This window comes from Trachypithecus francoisi, unplaced genomic scaffold (genome assembly GCF_009764315.1).
Source record: "Trachypithecus francoisi isolate TF-2019V2 unplaced genomic scaffold, Tfra_2.0 Lachesis_group6, whole genome shotgun sequence".
NCBI lineage: Eukaryota > Metazoa > Chordata > Mammalia > Primates > Cercopithecidae > Trachypithecus > Trachypithecus francoisi.
Window position 1 is genome coordinate 125,348,751 of NW_022681471.1, and position 20,823 is coordinate 125,369,573.

Consider the following 20,823-nt stretch of genomic DNA (forward strand, 5'->3'; position numbering starts at 1 on the left):
GATTAAAGACTTAAATGTAAAACCCAAAATGATAAAAAGCCTAGAAAAAAATCTAGGCAATACCATTCAGGACATAGTCACAGGCAAAGATTTCATGACGAAAACCTCAAAAGCAATGGCAACAAAAGCAAAAGTTGACAAATGGGTTCTAATTAAACTAAAGAGCTTCTGCACAGCAAAAGAAACTATCATCAGAATGAACAGACAACCTACAGAATGGGAGAGAATTTTTGCAATCTATCCATCTGACAGAGGTCTAATATGCAGAATCTACAAGGAACAAATTTACAAGAAAAAAACAACCCCATCAAAAAGTGGGCAAAGGACATGAACAGACACTTCTCAAAAGAAGCCATTTATATAGCCAACAAACATATCAGAAAAAGCTCCACATCATTGATCATTAGAGAAATGCAAATCAAAACCACAATGAGATACCATCTCACATCAATCAGAATGGCAATTATTAAAGTCAAGAAAAAACAGATGCTCGTGGGAGTGTGGAGAAACAGGAATGCTTTTACACTGTTGGTGGGAATGTAAATTAGTTCAACCATTATGGAAGACAGTGTGGTGATTCCTCAAAGACCTAGAACCAGAAATACCATTTGATGTAGCAATCCCATTACTGAGCATATACCCAAAAGAATATAAAGCATTCTATTATAAAGATACATGCACACGTACGTTCACTGCAGCACCATTCACAATAGCAAAGACATGGAACCAACCCAAATGCTCACCAGTGATAGACTGGATAAAGAAAACGTGGCACATATATACCATGAAATACTATGCAGCCATAAAAAGGAATGAGATCATGTCCTTTGCAGGGATATGGATGGAGCTGGAAGCCATTATCCTCAACAAACTAACACAGGAACAGAAAACCAAACACTGTATGTTCTCACTTATAAGTGGGAGCTGAACAATGAGAACACATGGACACAGGGAGGGGAACAATACACACTGGGGCCTGTCGTGGGTTGGGGAGGGAGAGCATCAGGATAAATAGCTAATGCATGTGGGGTACCTACCTAGGTGATGGGTTGGTAGGTGCAGGAAACCACCATGGCACATGTTTACCTATGTAGCAAGACTTCACTTCCTGCACATGTATCCCAGAACTTTAAATTAAATTTAAAAAAAAAAAAAAAACAGAACAGTCCCCACTGGAGAGCCTGCCTTGGGTAGCACCACTTAAACTGGATTATGTCCATGTTCCTTAGTAGATAACAAGCTGCTTGGCTTTTTAAAAAACAACAACAACAAAACAACAAAAACACTTTTTGTGCCCCCTACGGTTCCCAGCTAAAATAGATGCTCAATATAATGTTGAATAAACCAATGTTGCTTTGAAAAAAATAAGACTTGTTAGTGTTCGCAAAGTGATAACTATAACACACACATATGTACACACACACACACCACACACACATACACGGAACCCTCCCATATCTATAAATCCTGGTCTTTGTTTCCCTATCTTCACCCTGGAGACAGTATCAAAAGATCAAGTATTTGCGTTCTGAAAACCTCCTTTTAAAGCTCTGTGACTGTAATGTCTAAAAGTTAAGTTGATTATAACAGCGCTAGGGAAATATGAATTCAGGAGCTGCCTTGGGTTCGTGCATAAATTGTGCCCTGGCCTGTGATGATAATTATCACAAAAGAAGAAAGCCGAACATCAACCCAGAAGGAGGTAACATCAAATCCAGCAGGCTTCGTTAGTGGCATGAAATGTCCTATTTGATTTAAATCAAGTGTTTGAAATTCCAGCCCCTTTGGGTAGTAGTTCAAGCAAATTCAGTGAATTATAAACGACCGGATCTATGACCAAGGACATAATTCAGATTCGAGCAGCTGAGCTCTTCTGCGAAAGCTACCCTGCCCAAGCCCCTGTGGACCACCTAGCAGGGCTTGGGGAAAATCTGACACCGCCTCCCTTACTCACTTTTCCTTTCTAGAACTTTCATAGGGAAAATCTCACCCAAATTCACTCTTAGCAACTGGAGGCTTCCTAGATTGTGGCATTCTAATTCCTGGTCCAGTCTTATGATGCCCCTTGAACCCCAGACTTGAGAAATGCTGCAGGTGATCCAGGCCAGTGGTGGAGCTCAGGCTAGTGGCCATCCCGAGTAGGGAAGGCACAGGGTGGCCGAGCACATCAAACATGAGAGCTGGCCAGAGACGTGCCTGACCTGGCAAGAAGCCCAAGGAGATGAAAGGCCCCGCAGACAAGGATCCCTTGCCAGCACTAACGCAGCAGCATCTGTGTTTGTTTAAAAGGTGTAGAGTGAGAGAGAGTGCAATTTTGCTTTCTTGAAGCACATTTGGGGCCAATTTCAGCACCCAGATCTTCACAGGAAGACCTCATGGGGCTCTGTGAGGTGTGAGTGGGCATTAAGGGCAGAGTTTCCTGACTGAACTGAAATTCCAATGATAACTGACATTGGATTATTGTTTTAAAGGAAAGGAGAAACTGCTACACACTTGAGACAGCATGGGCAATCACCGTGGTATTTATACCAAGTATAATACGGGAAACTCAAGTGCATCAATCGACTTCAGTGGTTCTCAAGGTGGGGTCCCCAGACCGACAGAAGCAGCATCACCTGGGAGCTTGTCAGGAGTGCACATTCTTGGGCCTCACCCTAGACCTCCAGGGATCAGTACCTCTGTGGCAGGGCCCAGAAATCTGGATTTAACCTGGAAGTTTAATCCTCCAGGGCATTTTGATCCACACTCAAGTTTCAAAAACCACTTGAGCTCCTTTACAATTCATCAGCAGAAATGATCCCTAGCCTTGTCAAACACAAGGACTCATTTATTTTTCCCTATTGATTGCACCTCCCACATGCAAGACACTGCTCTCTCTGTAGTCAGAGCTAAGGAGGACGCTCACTCTGCTGGCCAGGAGTTCTCTGGGTAAATTTGCAAATTGCAGAGCCTGTCCCCCCGTGTGCTTGCTACCAGGACAGCAGGAAGAAAGCAGAATGAATAGGATTGCTCATTTAGCTATACAGGGACATCCAGTCCAAGGTGACTCAACTGCACAACTAGTGACATTTTGGGCCAGATGTTTTATTGTGGAGCTGTCCTGTTCACTGTAGGATGTTTAGCAGCATCCCTGACCTCTACTCACTAGATGCCAAATAGCATCCCTCCCTCCAGTCATGACACCCCAAATTGTCTCCAGACATTGCCCAATGTCCCTGAGAGGTAAAATCATCCCAGTTGAGAACTGCTGTGTTAGAGTGTGCCGGCTCTGGAAATATAAGCTATATTAGATAGTTGAGCCTCTGAAGTCTATAAAGGCCTAAACTTTATTAGGTACCAATGTCTCCAGAACCCATTGCCTGCCTCCTACTCCCAGCCCATAAAGGAATAAAATGGGCAGATATAACCCTAGGTTCCAGGCTACCCTGACCAAGCCAACCCCTTCCCTTACACAAGCTTCTGATACCATGGAACTTGGGACACTCAGAGGCCAAGGAATGGCCTGTAAGGAAGTGCACCTCTGGTGCTACTACAGTGGACCCTCGATCACTGCATTGTTGGTTTCCTGATTTGTGACAACACAAAACAAAAGAGGTAGCAGGGACAATGCCATGGGGTCATGAAATCTCTCCATTCTCCAATCATGTTTATTTCAAAAACAAAGTTGTTTCAAACAAATTGATATATTAGGAACAATCTGAGCATAATATGAATTTTACCTTTGCTTATGTGTGATTTCATCCATGAGAAACTCTAGGCAAATGCAGAGAACTGTACCCAGCTGAACCCAGTGAGATCAGCATACACAAAATGCACGTGCCCCGTGCCCAAACATCCACAAGCAACCTCAGTTCATGCATGTGTGAGGAGCCATGCCCATCCACACCTGCTGTGACTACTTCCCCTTGAGTTCAGGTTCCCCTCCTTCCACCCCTTCCCAGTAACTCATAAGTGGCAGAGCTTGTGAAACCCACCCCGCAGCCAACTTCAGGCCTTTTTAAGATGAAGTGACGTATTTCTGTTGTATCCCTGTATTTCTTTTTTTTTGAGACGGAGTCTCACTCTGTCACCCAGGATGGAGTGCAGTGGTGCAATCTCGGCTCACCGCAAGCTCCACATCCTGGGTTCATGCCATTCTCCTGCCTCAGCCTCCCGAGTAGCTGGGACTACAGGTGCCCACCACCATGCCCGGCTATTTTTTTGTATTTTTAGTAGAGACGGGGTTTCACTGTGTTAGCCAGGATGGTCTCAATCTCCTGACCTTGTGATCCACCCGCCTCGGCCTCCCAAAGTGCTGGGATCACAGGCGTGAGCCACCGTGCCCGGCAATATCCCTGTATTCTTAACCATTTAACTAATGTGTAACATGGTACTACCACTCTTCTTTTTACAAGACATAGTCTCGCTCTGCTGCCGAGGCTGGAGTGCAGCGGTGCAATCCTAGGACACTGCAGCCTTGGATGCCTGGGCTCAAGTGATCCTCCTGCCTCAGCCTCCCGAGTAGCTGGGACTAGGAGCACACCTGGCTGATCTTATAAAAATGTATTTGTAGAGATAGGGTCTTGCCACTCAGGCTGGTCTCGAACTCCTGGGCTCAAGTGATCCTCTGCCTCAGACTCCCGAAGTGCTGAGATTACAGGCACGAGCCATTCATGGCACCTGGCTTGGTACTACCATTCTTATTACATTCTCACCTCTTTTATGTCATGTATCACTGATGAAGTTTTTGACTGTTGTGTACCTAACCCCGTTTTTCCCAGAAGTCCTGTGGTTTGCATGGATCACTTTTTGCATACTGCTGTGATTTTGAGGACCGCATATATCATGTTATAGCAGAACCTCCTCCCTAAGCCAAGTGTCACATATCGGGGGGGCTGTAGAAAAGCAACGCCAACCCCTTCTCCTGTGGCTCTGCCCCTTTTTACTCAACCTCCCTCAGCCCAGGCAGCAGTCCAAACTGGACCGTCCCCTTCCCTGGCTACACGGCTGCTCAGCCCTAAGTCCCAAGCCCCCTGTACATTTCCTTCTCAACACATTCACCACAGCTTACTGCCATTCTCTGTCAAGGACTGTTCCACCCTGTGGCCCTCCACATCCTTCAGGGCTGAGACCATGTCTCACTCATCTTTTTCTCCCTAGGTCATTCTGGCCACATATCCGGCTACTCACCCACTCCGCGTCACCAGGCACTGCCGGAGCCCCAGTTTCCGGAAGATATCCACCACAGTTTCCATTGGGGTGTGGTCTGTGACTGTAAACGGGCTGAGGTTCAGGATGCGCCTCAGCTTCAGGGGATGTGGGCTGTTGGCCGGCAGCTCGGGGGGTTCCTCCGTGAAGTACATGATGGAATTGCTCACAATGCCTTCCTGCCTCTGTCTGGCGTTCTCTAGAATGGGGTGAGCAGGAACAATAAGCCACACAAAAACCCCTTGCTGAGCAACTCCCCACCCCACACTCACACACAGCATCTAGAATCCCACAGAAAAGAGGTTTGGAGGATGAACCACACATTCTTAATAAGGGGCTTTAGCCAAACATCTGTGGACTTGGCATCTCTCTGCAGCTAATGCTGTGTGAGGGTCCCCTGCTGTGGCCGGATCATTTGTTGCCAAAGTCTGGCAATATGGGCCTGACCCAGATGGCCCCTTTGGGGACATTCACTGCTTCCCCCCAGACTCCAGGCACCCCAAACAGCCCAGGGCCCTCCATTCTGGCTTTCCTTATGCTCCTTCACCTCATCATGGGCTGGAGTTTGACGTGACAAGAAACTTACTTAGCTGCCCGATGACCTTAATACATTGTTTTTCTTTTTACGAACTAACTTATAACTGGCCCAAATGGCATTATGAATCCTGGGAGGAACAAGAAATCAATACGGCCAGCCCAGGCTCACAGCCCAGAAATGCAGCTCAATCCCAAATGCGACCCTTGGGTCCAAAGAAACAACCCCAGAAAAGCTGCATCCCCCCCACCCCCCCACCACCCTTCGGATCTCCTGTCTTAAAAATGGGCCATTTTGTGGATCTCTCAAAGAAAGACAGTAAAACTGTTATGGTAGCAATTAGCCTATTTCTGTCTGTAGAAAAAGCCATGTGAAAGAAAGTTGAAGAAAAGTAGGGTAACAGGAACTCATTAGAAATACAGCTTAACGCGGTGCTAGAAACCCAGGCTATTTTAAGTCACACATGAAATAAATCCATTGGTCTCAAGATATTTCTCCAAGGCGATTTTCCTTCTGTTGGAATTTTAATCTTTCTTTTGGTTCATGGGAAAAGGTTAGGGAAAATGTACAGCAAGGCTTGCTTTAAAATGGATCCTGGTTTCCATAATACATTTCTTGCCTTCTCAAAGACTACCACTCACCTATATTGTTCTTTCAAAAATAAAATTCTAACTGCCTCCTCTAAGGCCATTTAGTGCAATAGAGTACTCTAATGGAAAACTGGCAGCATTTGGGGTCAGGCTGAGTCTGAAAAAGGGTCTCTGTTTAAAAGAGGAACAGAGGGCCTGCTGGGCAAATGCCTTCACATTATATGGGTCAGGTTAAATCAAGTTACATCAAATGGGGTATGATTCTGCCACAAATACCAGACGACTTTGATGCACAACATGTTTTCAAACGTAGACTGTTTGATATATACTACGTACTTCTCTCCTAAACCAAGATGTTTCTGTCCTTACCCACTAAGACAGGGAGGCAACTGGCAACACATACTTATTTGCTCATTTCCATAGACCAGCCGATTCTCTTAAAGTCCCACTAACAGGATTTCCATCAATTTCAACCACTGAGTGAATGTCAGGATTGGATCAAGCCGCAAACCCCAATCGAGAGTTGATGACACGGATTTGCTGAACCCCTTCTTAAACCAAATACAATTTAATAAATGGTTGATCCACTTGCTACAATAAAATAAATAACATGCTTATATCTCCTTTGAACCTACTGATTGGGTTAGAAGCCCCAATTCTAACAGCTACTAGCTCAATGAACTCTTGCTCAGCAGTGCACTCCCAGCACCTGGACAATGCCTAGCACATAGTAGACACAAAACAGATATTTGTCAAATGCACATATGAATGAATGAATGAGTAGGTCTACTAAATGTCAATGTATCTGGTTCTGCCTGCCACATAAAACTGAACCTATCTCACATAGGAGGCATCAGAAAGGAAAGCCCACAAGGTATTTACTGCCAAGCAAAAATATAGGCATCAGCTAGAGTCAGAGCCAGACGCCTGAGCTATACACCTTGCTATTCCCACAGTGGCGACTGCTACTCTCCTCAGAAAGGTTCTGCTAGGCCACTTTGGAACTCTATTACAGACTTACAGGAGGCTTCAAACTTTGTGGGTAGAGGTGCTAGGAATAGGCAAAAGCCTATGAATGGAAGAAGAACCAGCAAGAAAGCTCTTTGCAACTCTCTACTAGGTGAAACATCTACTCTCAGTTTGGACCAGAAATCATCAAACACGAAAATGCCTGCATGTAAGTTCACAGAGGGCAGAGGCAGTGTGCTGTCATCCCTGGACTCTGAGCTTCTAGGATGGTATCAGCACATGGTGGACACTTAAGAAATATTTCCTGTGTGAAAGGATAAACCAACTAACTCCTCACCCAAGGGATGAGCCAGTGCTACAAGAAAAGAGACCCACAGACCCCAGGAACACTTGGGAGTCTGTGTTGAAGAAGAAACCAAAACAATACAACTGAAAATGCATCTTCTTAAAAGAGCTAAAAGACAAAAAGGAAATTCACTAAATATCAATCATGTCTTCTTTGGTGATAAGAACGTAGGTAGCTTTTTAAATGTTTCCTTTTGCTTCTGATTTCCCTAATATTTGGAGTATTATTTTCACTTTGAAAAAATGTAATAAACTTCATTTTTAAATGTTTTAAAAATAAACTGTCTTTAAAACTGTCTTTAATGTAGGAGGTTTGTCATATATTCTACTAGAATGAGTCTCAGTGGCCACAGCTCTTGAAAAAGAATGTCCATTTTAGGCCAGGCACAGTGGCTCATGCCTCTAATCCCAGCACTTTGGGAGGCTGAGGTCGGTGGATCACTTAAGGTCAGGAGTTCGAGACCAGCCTGGTCAACATGGTGAAATTCTGTCTCTACTAAAAATACAAAAATTAGCCATGCATGGTGGCATGTGCCTGTAGTCCCATCTACTCGGGAGTCTGAGGCAAGAGAATTGCTTGAATCTGGGAGGTGGATGCTGCAGTGAGCCGAGATGGCGCCACTGCACTCCAGCCTGGGAAACGTCGCAAGACTTAGTCAAAAAAAAAAAAAAAAGGAGTGTACATTTTATGAGCACCTGCTAAGGTTATTCAACATTCCATTTCCTAGAAGCAATATGTTCATATGCCAAATGTAGAGATGGTAAATAATAAAGTGTGAGTAAGAGGAATTTCACAAACTATGTGATAGGCCAAGAAATTTTTCAAAATTGGAAATAATCACATATTCATTAGGCTATTGAGTGTGGCTTTAGAGCAATGGTTCTCAACTGGGAGCAATTCTGCCCCCACCCTCAGGGGACATTTGGCAATGTCTAAAGACATTTTTGGTTATCACAATAGGAAAGGGCAAGTGCTCCTGGCATCCAGTGGGTGGAGCCCTGGGATGCTGCTCAACACCCGAGAGTGCACAAGACAGCCCCACCACAGAGAATCATCCAGCCCCAAATGTCAGTGGTGCTGAGGAGGAGTACTCCCACGTGAACTGTGTTTTTAGGGAGGTAATAGTCTATCATCCTGTTAATTAAAAATGCTTAGCCAGACATGCTGGTGCGAGTCTATAGTCCTAGCTTCTCTGGAGGCTGAAGCAGGAGGACTGCTTGAGCCCAGGAGGTGGAGGCTGCAGTGAGCTATGATCGCACCACTGCACTCCAGCCTGGGTGAAAGAGCGAGACCCTGTCTCAAAAAAAATTTTTTAAACGCGTCCATAAGACAGATATAATTAATAAGACAGGTTAAAATGGAAAATTGAAAGCAACCACAGAAGTAGTACAAAGATAAGATAAAAAAGTAAAGACTATACAGAAGAAAAAGCAGATTATTTTACAAGTTATTGTCTGTCCACTAAAGCATGGAGAAGTCCCTCTATGTGTGTATGTATATACATAAACATCCCCAACAGAAAGATGCAGATGACACCACTGTTCTCCATGACCGAGTCCAGTGACTAACAGCCCTCCCGGGCAGAAACCTCTTTCTCCCTTGTCTGACAGATCTGACACTTAACTTCTTGTTCAGTGCTAGATATAGACCCCTTTCTGCAACTAAGCATCTTCCACATACTGGAGAAAAATTATTATTAGGTTGGTGCAAAAGTAATTGCGGTTTTTGCCATTGAAAGTAATGGCAAAAACCGCAATTACTTTTGTACCAGCCTAATAAATCATCCACCCGACCAAAAAAACCTGAGAGTTTCCTTAACTCTTCCCTGAAACTCTAACTTTCCACCCTTTAATCATCTCTGCGACTCCCCGCTGAGTCCTCTTTGAACCCTACTTAACTTCAGAACTCAAGACAAGAAGCACCTGAGCCCTGCTGAGTACAGACGAGTCCTCATATTTGCAGAGCAACCAGAAGTAAAGGCCCATTTGCCAGGAACTTGGGCAAGAGTCGCATATGGCCCTATGTGCTAGTATGTGATGGTGAAGAGTCACGTTGTCCAGGTGGTGCTAACGAAGTGCTCTCTAACAAAGATAACGCCATGCTTTGGCATTTCAAAACATAACAAAACATTTTCAGCTCCATGTGAGCAGTTGCTACAATTTTTAAACATGATATGTAAGAAAAATCCTTATTTACCTCACTTACCTTTCTTTTCTGATCCATACTATCTTGGATCTGTCTATAATCTTTGCTCCCAATTCCTCTAGGAAGTGAAATTGGCATGGGATAGTGTCTAGCTAAATGCTGTCATATTTCTATACTCATAAAATGGCACAAGATTCCTCAAATACAGGTCATGCACCTGTATTTCTCCACCAGCGTACAGGGACTCTTCTATTTCCACAGGCCAAAAATACAGCTTTTCTGATTCCTCAGAGCAAAACACTCCTTCCCTTTGCACAAATCATGTAAATAGCACCTTCTATATTATTATCGGTCTGACTGAAAGCATATAGGTAGTATTTACACCGTGTGGTGCCTCTTCAGACATTCCAAACATAGCTTCTAGAAGAGTACTTGGTTGGTAAGCTTAAATTTCTTCTCTAACCGGTTGATGACAATTACTGCTTTCCACTTGATTACAGTAATGGGTTTCAGCAAAATTAGTAAGCTGCCTCTTAGCAGGTGTGCCTGGAGCTATACAATAGATAATAGATTCTGTGACATTTATTACCTTAGTTTTTAAATTTCAACCTTTGCTTAAAAGATCCTAGGGAATGAAAAACTTTTTAAAGGCTGCTGATTACAGTATTTTTAAACAAACCCAACCCTACTTAAACAACCTTAAAAAACCTCATTACTTATAAGGCAATATTTACACAAAGGCACCTACCTACCTGTTAAGCAACAGGACCTATAATAAGGAGAAGCATCGCTGAACACTTAAGCACAAACTTGCTACAGCGTCTAAAATACCAAATCAATTTTTGCTTTGGAGGAGGTAAAAATGTTTGAGTGTCAAGCTAAAATGGGAGAGGATAGCTTATCTAAACTTATTTTTATAAAGCCTTTGATGAGGATGCCTTAAAGATATTTTAAAGCTATGTAACATTGGGAAGAGGTTAAGGGAGGTGCCTTGGAAACAGGAAACAAAGGACAACGAGAGAAGTAAGCAGTTGCCTGGTGGAAATGTGTTCACAGTGGGCCATTCCAACATCAGACCAGGGAAAGTCCCATTGACAAGCTTCAAGAATACTCTGGAAGATATAGAGTAAAACTGTCATGTGTGCACGGGAGCCATGCCATGGGCCCTGGTCTATCATGAGATGCTGGAATGTTGTACAGATCACAGAGCAAGGATGCTGAGCGTGCCCGTGGATGTGCCACGCTGGTCCTTGCCCCTGCCACCTTGAAGCCTGGCAGGACTCTACCTCTCCAAGGCTCACAGCTCCTCCTTGCCTGGGGTCCCAGCAACTCACAACCAGACCTCTGGCCCTCAGTCCGCAGCCCTCAGCCCCCTCTGTCTTAGGAATTCTCCTACCTCCTGCTTACCCTTCTGTTGGAGCCATCCCTAGGCTGAAGGGGCCCATGGGCTTGCTTCTCTGATCCACCTGTCTTTGGGACACCCTGACCACACCTTCTCTGATCCACCTGTCTTTGGGACACCCTGACCTGGGCATCATCCCATACTCCCCTCCCCCAACTCAACAGCCTGCCCCTCAGTGCAGCTGATTGTCATTCAAACACAAGAGGAAAATAATCTCATGCAATTGGTTCCAGCGGTGTCTGCACATTTACCCACAAGGGCCTCTAACTGCGGAATCAGACATCACATCATAAAGTGAAGCAAAAGACTTGTGTGGTGGCAAGGGTGTCTGGGGCAGAGAACTCACGATCTCAGCCGGATGGCTGGTTCACCTGAAAGTCTGAGACAGCTCAGCCTGGGCCACTCCAGGCTGTCGCCCCTCTTCCTTCTCAGCTTTAGCCAACAATTGCTGAAAGGCAGCAGCGGAGCAGGGCCAGGGGGCTGCTTGCAAACATGCAGTCACTTTCCAACCGAGAATGTCTACCCAAGACTTGGGTTTAAAGCCTTTTTCCTTACAGTGTGATGTGGGGACCAGCAATATTAGCATTAATGGGGAACTTGTGAGGGATGTAGTATCATGTCCCACCCAAGACCTGCTCAATCAGAATCTGCTTTTGAGCCAGACCCCTGGGTGACCCAGAGACAGGTGAAAGTTTGAGAGCCCCTGGCTTAATGCACATCACCTCGAAAATCTTGGATAATGTTAGGGGTACAAAGGATGACATTCGGCTCTTGGTGAAATGTGAGCTTCCCTCTCTTTACTCACTTATTGCGAGAATCAGTTCCCTCCTCTGGGCAAATCCAATGAGGCGCTCGGAGTCTCTGGAGACCACCACGGGGAAGCCGTTGTAGTCGGTCTCCTTTATGAGGGTCTCCACGTCCTCGACGGTCATGCTGTCCTGCGTGAGCACCGACAGCGGTGGCTCTCCCCGCCGGGGCCGCATGACGTCGGTGGCCAGTGTGCGGTGAGTAAATTCGTCCTTCACGTCAAGGAAAGGGTACCCATTTAAGTGGATGTGGGCTTCGTAGATGCCTTCTTTTCCAAATGCATCAGCTACCCACTTGCTGGTCACAGCCGCCGCCATCAGAGGCACGATGTACTCCAGACCCCCCGTTAATTCAAACATGATGACCACCAATGATACCGTCATCCTGGTAACTCCACCTGCAACAGAGGGGAGGAGTAAAATTCCAAAGTGCAACCGGGGCAGCTCATGGAAGCATGATTTGGGGAAAATGACAGACAGGCTGTAAATTCCCCTCACACCTGTTTCGAGCAGACACTCCCACATGTTTCCTGCACTGGGCCTCTGGAACCCAGGCCAGGCCCTGTCAAATGTGGCTTTGCACTGGAGTTGAATCTCACTGGGGCCTCTGCTCCAATGAGGGATCCCGGGTTGTCTATTCACCCTGGCCCACACAAGCTTTTTGGTGAGTGGATCCCACATGGGCTCTGCAAGCTTCTGACTAAGCAAGCATGGTGCTCTTCAAGAACCCCATAAACAGAACATCACAGAAATTCTTAAGGACTATAGACAGGGGACAGACCCACCTTTGTGCCCCTGAATGATTAGGTGGAGAAGAACCTTCTGCTAAACCAAGTTTTTTATTTACAGACAGTCCCTGACTTATGATGGTTCAACTTACAATTTTTCAACTTTCCGTGGTACAAAAGCAACATGCATTCAGTAGAAACCATGCCTCAAGTACACAGGCAACCATCTGTTTCTCACTTTCAGTACAGTATTCAATAAATTACAAGAGATATTCAACTTTATTATAAAAAAGGCTTTGTGTTAGATGATTGTGCCTAGCTGTAGGTAAACGTAAGTGTTCTGAACATGTTTAAGGTAGGCTAAGTCATAACGTTTGGTAGATTAGGTGTATTCAATGCATTTTCAACTTATATTTTCAGTTTATGATGTATTTATCAGGATGTAAACCCCATCATAAGTTGAGGGCATCTGTTTGTATGTGTGTGTGTGTGTGTGTGTGTGTGTGTGCGCGCGCGCATAGTGAGCAAGACATAAGCCTTGGTGCATTAAGCCATTGTGATTTAGGGGTTTACTTGTTATAGCCACACAACCCAGCCTATCCCCAGTAAAGAAAATGTTCAAGTCCATGTCTTCCTTCCTGGCAGTCCTCTAAGCCAGGTTGGTTCCCCGGTCCCCCTCCCTGCCCCACCCGTGGTCGTACCGAGGCAGGCCGCAGCTCCCACCATTGCGTAAAGCCCTGGCGTGACACAGTCTGCACCAGGTCTGCACCAGTTCCTGAAGATGATCCAGTCATGGTGATGGTAGGCCAGCTGCTCCACGCCAATTCCCACCATCCTGCCTGCTATCGCGCCCACAGCCATGCTGGGGATGAAGAGGCCCGACGGGATCTTGAGGAGACACAGAGAAAAGCAACATGAGGGGAAAAGACCGAATCCCCGCTTCACAACCCCCAGGAAACACATTCCCCCTCGAAGACAGGCTTGCATTTAGCTTCAGTCTTCAGAGGAGGTGCAACTCTGCAAAATAGGTCAGCTGGGGAAAGGTGGGACAAATGATTTGACCTGCTTAGTCAGTCATATCTACTGCAACTTAGAGAGAATGCAATTTTATACTTTGATTCCCTCTCCTTCAAAAGCTGGCTGGGTTCGCCTGCTGTGGATTAAAGAATAAGCCCCACTGCAAATAAAATTCAAAGTGAGCATCTGTCACTTGAGACACCACTTTCTCTCTCCCCTTGCCATGTCATTCAGAATGGCTTTTAAAATTAAATGTCAAGCCACAGCATGAAAACGGAAAAGACGGGCCTGTGACTGCTCCCAGGTAAAATAAAGAAGCTGAATCCATCATTGCAGCCACCCTGGATCTTCCAGAAAGCATTTCAATGGCTGCCTGCCCTCTCTAGTAGGTGGTGGCTGAATACCTGTCAGAGAGAGACGAGGGAGGCAGTTCCCTCTTCCTAATGAAGTGCATTTTCCAATAAGTATTATGAATATTTTCAAGCCAGGATAGGGGCAGCAAAGAAATAGAATGTAAACTAAAACATCTTGGTACCAGTGTGTTCTCTACCCTGCTGGATGAAGATACATTTTAGTTTATCTAATGACCACACATGTGCTATAGAACATGCCTGACTCCCTGTGGTCACTGAAATGACACTTGACCGCTGACCCTAGGCAGCAGCTGCAATGATGCCAGCCCCAGGTGGTCACCCATCTGAGGATGGAAGCAGAACTTTAACTTCATTCAAGTGAAGTTTGGATCCCTGGGTGTGATTTCTAGAGTTAGAACAGTCCTTAGGAAATTGTTCCTTCTGAACTTCCCCTTATTCTACATCATTTATATCCCTGTAACATCAAAGGAGACTTTTCTCTGCAAGCATCATAAAATGTCACCAGCATCTTCCTGAGACATGTAAACAAATCCCTTTGCTAGGAGATGACAGATCAGAGACACCCAGCTATTTCATAAGGTCCACCTATCCTTGTTCTTAAGGCCCAAATTCAGGTTTGTATTTGACCACTACAACACACTGAAGTAAACAATTTCTTAGACTTTATTTATTTATTTATTTATGTATTTGAGACGGAATATCGCTCTGTCGCCCAGGCCTGTGTGTAGTGGCATGATCTCGGCTCACTGCAGCCTCTGCTTCCTGCGTTCAAGTGATTCTTGTGCCTCAGCCTCCTGAGTAGCTGGGACCACAGGCGTGTGTCACCATGCCCAGATAATTTTTGTATTTTTAGAAGAAACGGGGTTTCACTATGTTAGCCAGGCTGGTCTTAAACTCCTGACCTCACGTGATCCACCCACCTTGCCTCCCAAAGTGCTGGGATTACAGGCATGAGCCACCATGCCAGACCATTAGATTTAAAAAAAAAAAAAAAAAAGACAATTCAGGCTAGGTGTGATGGCTCACACCTGTAATTCTAACACTTTGGGAGGCCAAGGCAGGCGGATCGCTTGAGCCCAGGAGTTCCAGACCAGCCTGGCCAACATGGCGAGACGCCATCTCTACAAAATATACAAAAATTAGCTGGGTGTGGTGGCGCGTGTCTGTAGTCCCCATGGGCTGAAGCAGGAGGATCACTCGAGCCCAGAAGGTCGAGGCTGCAGTGACCCATGATTGTGCCACTGCACTCCAGCCTGGGCAACAGCATGAGACCCTGTCTCCAAAAAAACAAAAGACAATTCAGGCAGGGCACAATGGCGCATGTGTATAATCCTAGCACTCTGGGAGGCCAAAGCAGGAGGATCACTGGAGCTCAGGGGTTTGAGACCAGCCTGGGAAACACAGGGAGACTGGGTCTCTATTCTATATTTTTAATAAAAGCAAATGAAATTAAAAAGACAATTCATAGAAATACCACACAGAAAGCAATAGTAATGGAACACAAAAGGGGGCTCTGGGGGGCGGAAAATGTTCTGCTTCTGATCCTGGGTGCTGGTTACACAAGTGTGTGTGTGTTTTATGAAACTCCATCAAGCTGTACACTTCTCTATATGGATGATATACCCTAATAAAAGTTTCTTTAAGTAAGCAATGATAGCATTATTCATAATAGTCAAAAGGTGGAAGCAACACAAATGTCCATCAAAGGATGAGTGGATAAACAAAATGTGGGATCTCCATAGAACGGAATATTATTCAGCCATAAAAATGAAGTAGTGGCACATGCTACAATGTGAATGAACCTAGAAAACATGGCGCTAAATGAAAAGAGCCAGTCACCAAAGGCCACAGATTATATGATGTCATTTATATGAAGTGTCCAAAATAGGCAAATCTAGAGACAGAACAGATTAGTGGTTGCCAGGGGCTAGGGGAGGGAAAAATGGGGAGTGACTGCTAATGGACATGAAATTTCTGCTTGGGAGATGAAAATGTTCTAAAGCTAAATACAGGTGTTGACTGCAACAAGGGAAAAGGGAAGGGAAGGGAAAAGGGAAGGGAAAAGGGAAGGGAAGGCAGGAGGAAGGGAGGCAGGAAAAGAGGGAGGAAGGGAGGGAGGGAGGAGGAAAAGAGGGAGGAAGGGAGGGAGGGAGGGAGGAGGAAAAGAAAGCATGTGCTGTCATCCACAGCTCTGCCCTTCAAAGACAATGTGTGCAAAGAGCCCCTGTCATGCCCAGCCCTACCCAAACGGGGGACACACTCACTCTGTGCTCCTGTCATACCAGTGTGGTGCTCACCATAGTGTCAGAACTCCGGGTCTGCATCTCTTTCTCCCAGAGCTGTGTGCTCTGCAAGGGCAGCTTTGTTTGAGTTCTGTATCCCTCAGACTTAGCACGACACCTAAGATACAGCTGATACTCAATGCATGTTTACTGAGCCAAACTGAGCCAGACCTGGGCTTTTTCCACCACCTGGCATCACTTGGCCAGTGGCAGGAAACCTGTGGTCACCACCACCTGTTCTGGGAATGTGTGAAGTGGGTTTGATGCCTAGCTCTGTCTCCCATAAACTGTGGGTCTGATCAAGCCTCTTAAGATCTCAGAGCCTTAGTTTCCTCAGCTGTAAAATGGGATTAAAATCTCTATTTCATAAGCTTGTTTATTAAAAGTTGTTTCCTATTGATTAAAGGAATGTCAAGTGCCTGGCACAAGAGAACATTAAAGAAAGGCCAGTTCCCCTTTTTTCCCACCACAATTTTATTTTAGAGAGTAGGGTGCTGTCCCCAGAAGGACATGGGTCCACACCCCATCTTCCTTCCCTTTCACTTACCTTCATGCCAAAGGTAAATATGGTAACGACGATTTTGAAGATCAGTGCCAGGGCCAGCTGCCACATGGCCGTGTAAACACCAACACCAGCAGGCCGGTCTGGAATGTCATCCACAGGCCGAGTCATGTTGGGGTCGTTGATGTAGTCACAGAGCTGGGAAGACTCAAGGGCTCCACAGTCATTGAACAGCTCAGAAATGAGCTCGCTGGTGCTCTGGCGTGTGTAGGGATTGGGGTAGGCAATGATGGCAGTGATGGCGGTCACCACAATGACCTCCAGCACCGGGTACTTCCCCAGCCTGGTGGTCTTGCGCCTCCTGCACCAGGCGATGTTGCAGCGGATGAAGAGGGTTCCCCACAAGCCCCCAAAGACCCCAAGAAGGATGAAGGGGAAGAGTTCAGCCATGTACCAGGGCGTGTGATATTCCACATAAAAGAGAACAAGACGGCTATTCCCAAAGGGATTGATGGATCGCAGTGTAAAGGCTGCCACCAGGGCTGCGAAAAATGACCTCCACAAGGTCTTCAGGGGAAAGTAGTAACTGACCTGAGATGAAAAAGTAGAAAATTAGAGACTGGCCGGAGAAAGAGCTGCTCAGAGCCAGGCCCTCTGATTGGCATGAAAGTCACACTCTCAGTCCAAGAGTGAACACACTCATTCCATCACCCTGGACTTAATATGACCAAAACGCATCAGCAAAGATCCCCAGACGAATCTAACTATGTCTAGAAGTGGAATGGACACTAGTCAAGGTGGGTTTGAGCTACATTTTTAAGAGAAAAGTATTTAATCATAATTCTGTTCATGGCACAGAGACTCCCCTAGAAGCAAATAAACCTCTGGAATGGATTCTACAGACAACAGAGTAGATCAGGGTTTGGAAAACTCTGGGCTGCAAGTCACATGCAGCCCAGTGAATGCATTTATATGGCACATGAGTTAAGAATGGTTTTCACATTTTTAATTGATTGAAAAAGGGGAAAAAAATCTTTTGATTTGAAATATTCAAAAGAAGAACAATATTTTGTGACATGTGAAAACCATAAAATTCAAATTTCAGTGTCCATAAAGAAATATCTATGGAAATACGGACATGCCCATTTGTGGACGTATTGTTCACAGCTGCTTTCACGCTATGACAGCAGAGCTGAACAGCTACAACAGAAACTGTATGGCCCACAAAACCAAAAACATTTACTACCTGGCCTTTTACAGAAATGTTTGCCAACCCCTGGAATAACCCGTTTGGGTTACCAAAATCAAAAATGCTTAATTAAGTTGGTTACGAGACAGAGAATATTATTAAGTCTTAAAAAAAAATCACGTTGGCAGTTTTTAAAACAATACTTGCAAACAGGAATTTAATGGCGGTGGCTGGGTATGGTGGGTCATGCCTGTAATCCCAATACTTTGGGAGGCTGAGGCAGGTGGATCACCTGAGGTCAGGAATTCAAGACCAGCCTGACCAATATGGCGAAACCCCATCTCTACTAAAAACACGAAAATTAGCCAGGCGTGGTGGCGTGCACCTGTAGTCCCAGTTACTCAGGAGGCTGGGACAGGAGAATTGCTTAAACCCAGGAAGTGGAGGTTATAGTGAGCCGATATCGTACCATTGCACTCTAGCCTGGACGACAGAGCAAGACTCAGTCTCAAAAAAAGAGAAAATAAACACAAACAAAAAAAACAAACAGTGGAAATTGTGGCTCCTTAATTAACTGCAGGAATCTTATCCAATATTTCTTTGATTCTAACCCTCAAAGGGCCTTGCTGCTCAAAATCATGAATTCTCTCAGCTGCCCACTTCTCACCTCTTCTAGACTGAAAAGCACGCCTCCAATTGGTGCACCAAAGGCAACAGAGACTCCAGCAGCCGCTGCAGCTGAAAGCACCTACAAAACAAGTAGTTCTACATAAGCTTCAAGGCCTTCCATGAAAACAAACGTGCAAACCTGCAGGTCAGACAGCAGGAGGGGGCTTTGAGAAGAAAGTTTCGCTGCAGATGAAAGCTGAGCGACTCACCTCCCGCCTCTTGCCCTCATTCTTGCTGTACTTGGAGAAAAGGCTGCTGAAGAAGTTGCCACAGCAACAAGCCACGTGCACTAGCGGCCCTTCCTTCCCAAGGCTCAGACCAGAGGACACTACCAGCACCAGCGTGACTGTCTTGATTAGCAGGGTCCACTTCCCCAAGTAGCCCCTGATGATAAAGCCGCTTAAAATGGTCTTTATCTGAAACAGAGGATGGAGAACAAGAAGGAATGAACTGCTTCAATCCATGGCTAGGAAAAGAGCTGTACTTCCTCTGAGAGACATGTTCAAGTTTAGATTCACTCAATAGCATGGAACAGAGGCTATTTTCATTTTTGATTTAACTATAATTTTATATTAACTGAAATATTAAAAACTCAATGCATGGTAAATCTTAAGGATTCCTAGAGTACCAAAAGATCCTAAAGAGGACTGAATAAGTCATTAACAAGGTCTCGCTTGATTTATGGCATTTTATCCTGTTCACATTACCTTCTGTTATGTTGAGAAGAGACATATACCTATTGATATTAACTGTTAACTTCTGATTCTGAAAAATGTCCTAGATTAAGAGATGCAGAGCTGGCTGACTATGTGACAAGGCAAGGAGAGTGCAGTAGTTAAGAATATGCTACCCCAGGCCAGGCACAGTGGCTCACACCTATAATCCCAGCACTTTGGGAGGCCGAGGTGGGAGGATCGCTTGAGCCCAGGAGTTCAAGACCAGCCTGGGCAACATAGAGAGACCCCATCTCTGCAAAAAATAAATAAAATTAGCTTGGCATGATGGCATGCACCTGTAGTCCTAGCTACTTGGGAGGCTGAGGTAGGAGAATCACTTGAGCCTGGAAGGTCAAGGCTGCAGAGAGCTGTGATCGTGCCACTACACTCTAGCCTGGGTGACAGAGCAAATTCCTGTCTCAAAAAAAAAAAAAAAAAAAGGAATATGCTACCCCTAAATATGCCACTCTGGCAAACTGACTATTTTGGGTTAAAGGCACTTGAAAAACAGCAGGAGCAAGAAGATCACCTGACCATTCTGTTTCTTTTTCTTTTTCTGAGACAGAGTCTTGCACTGTCGCCCAGGCTGGAGTGCAGTGGTGTGATCTCAGCTTACTGCAAGCTCCGCCTCCTGGGTTCACGCCATTCTCCTGTCTCAGTCTCCTAAGTAGCTGGGACTACAGGCACCCACGATCACGCCCAGCTAATTTTTTGTACTTTTAGTAGAGACGGGGTTTCACCGTGTTAGCCAGGATGGTCTTGATCTCCTGACCTCGTGATCCACCTGCCTTGGCCTCCCAAAGTGCTGGGATTACAGGCGTGAGCCATCGTGCCTGGCCCATTCTGTTCTTAAACGCAGGAGATGAAATTCCCACGTGAAAGATGCCCTCCCTATACTAGAAGGAAGCATCATTCTTATCATCAAAGACAGGAAATTGAGGCTGAGGGAAATCTGCATGAACCAACCTTGTTAGACTAACCCTCATCCTCCTGGCCACTTCACCCAGCTAACTCCCCTAGCCCAGGCTCCTCTGCCTTGTCACACTTTCATAGATTACTACTCATCCAATTCAGCACATGAGTATTCAACCCTAACTTCATATTTGGTTCTTCACTCCTTATGAAGGTTCCTATGTCATGTAAAATTCATTAAACAAACGTGTATGCTTTTCTCCTGTTGATCTGTCTTACATGTCAATTTAATTCACAGGCCCAGCCACAAACCCGCAAAAAGGTGTTTGCCCCTACAAGGGCAAAATGACAGTTGAACTTTAGGTCAGGGGTTGACAAACTATAGCCTGTGGTCCAAATCTGGCCCACTATCTATTTTTGTATGATCCATGAGCTAAGTATAGCTTTAACATTT

At 45.4% G+C, this 20,823-nt stretch overlaps 1 protein-coding gene across 1 annotated transcript in view; it reads right to left on the bottom strand.

Moving 5' to 3' along the window:
• Positions 1-20,823, bottom strand: part of CLCN4 (chloride voltage-gated channel 4) — an 81,928-nt gene that overhangs the window by 11,660 nt on the left and 49,445 nt on the right. The window contains exons 7-12 of the mRNA XM_033201010.1: positions 18,951-19,157; positions 18,740-18,820; positions 16,929-17,474; positions 13,410-13,596; positions 11,980-12,378; positions 5,170-5,386 (exon numbers count right to left, since the gene is read on the bottom strand). Coding sequence (XP_033056901.1) covers positions 5,170-5,386; positions 11,980-12,378; positions 13,410-13,596; positions 16,929-17,474; positions 18,740-18,820; positions 18,951-19,157 — 1,637 coding nt within the window. The remainder of the gene's footprint in view (positions 1-5,169; positions 5,387-11,979; positions 12,379-13,409; positions 13,597-16,928; positions 17,475-18,739; positions 18,821-18,950; positions 19,158-20,823) is intronic.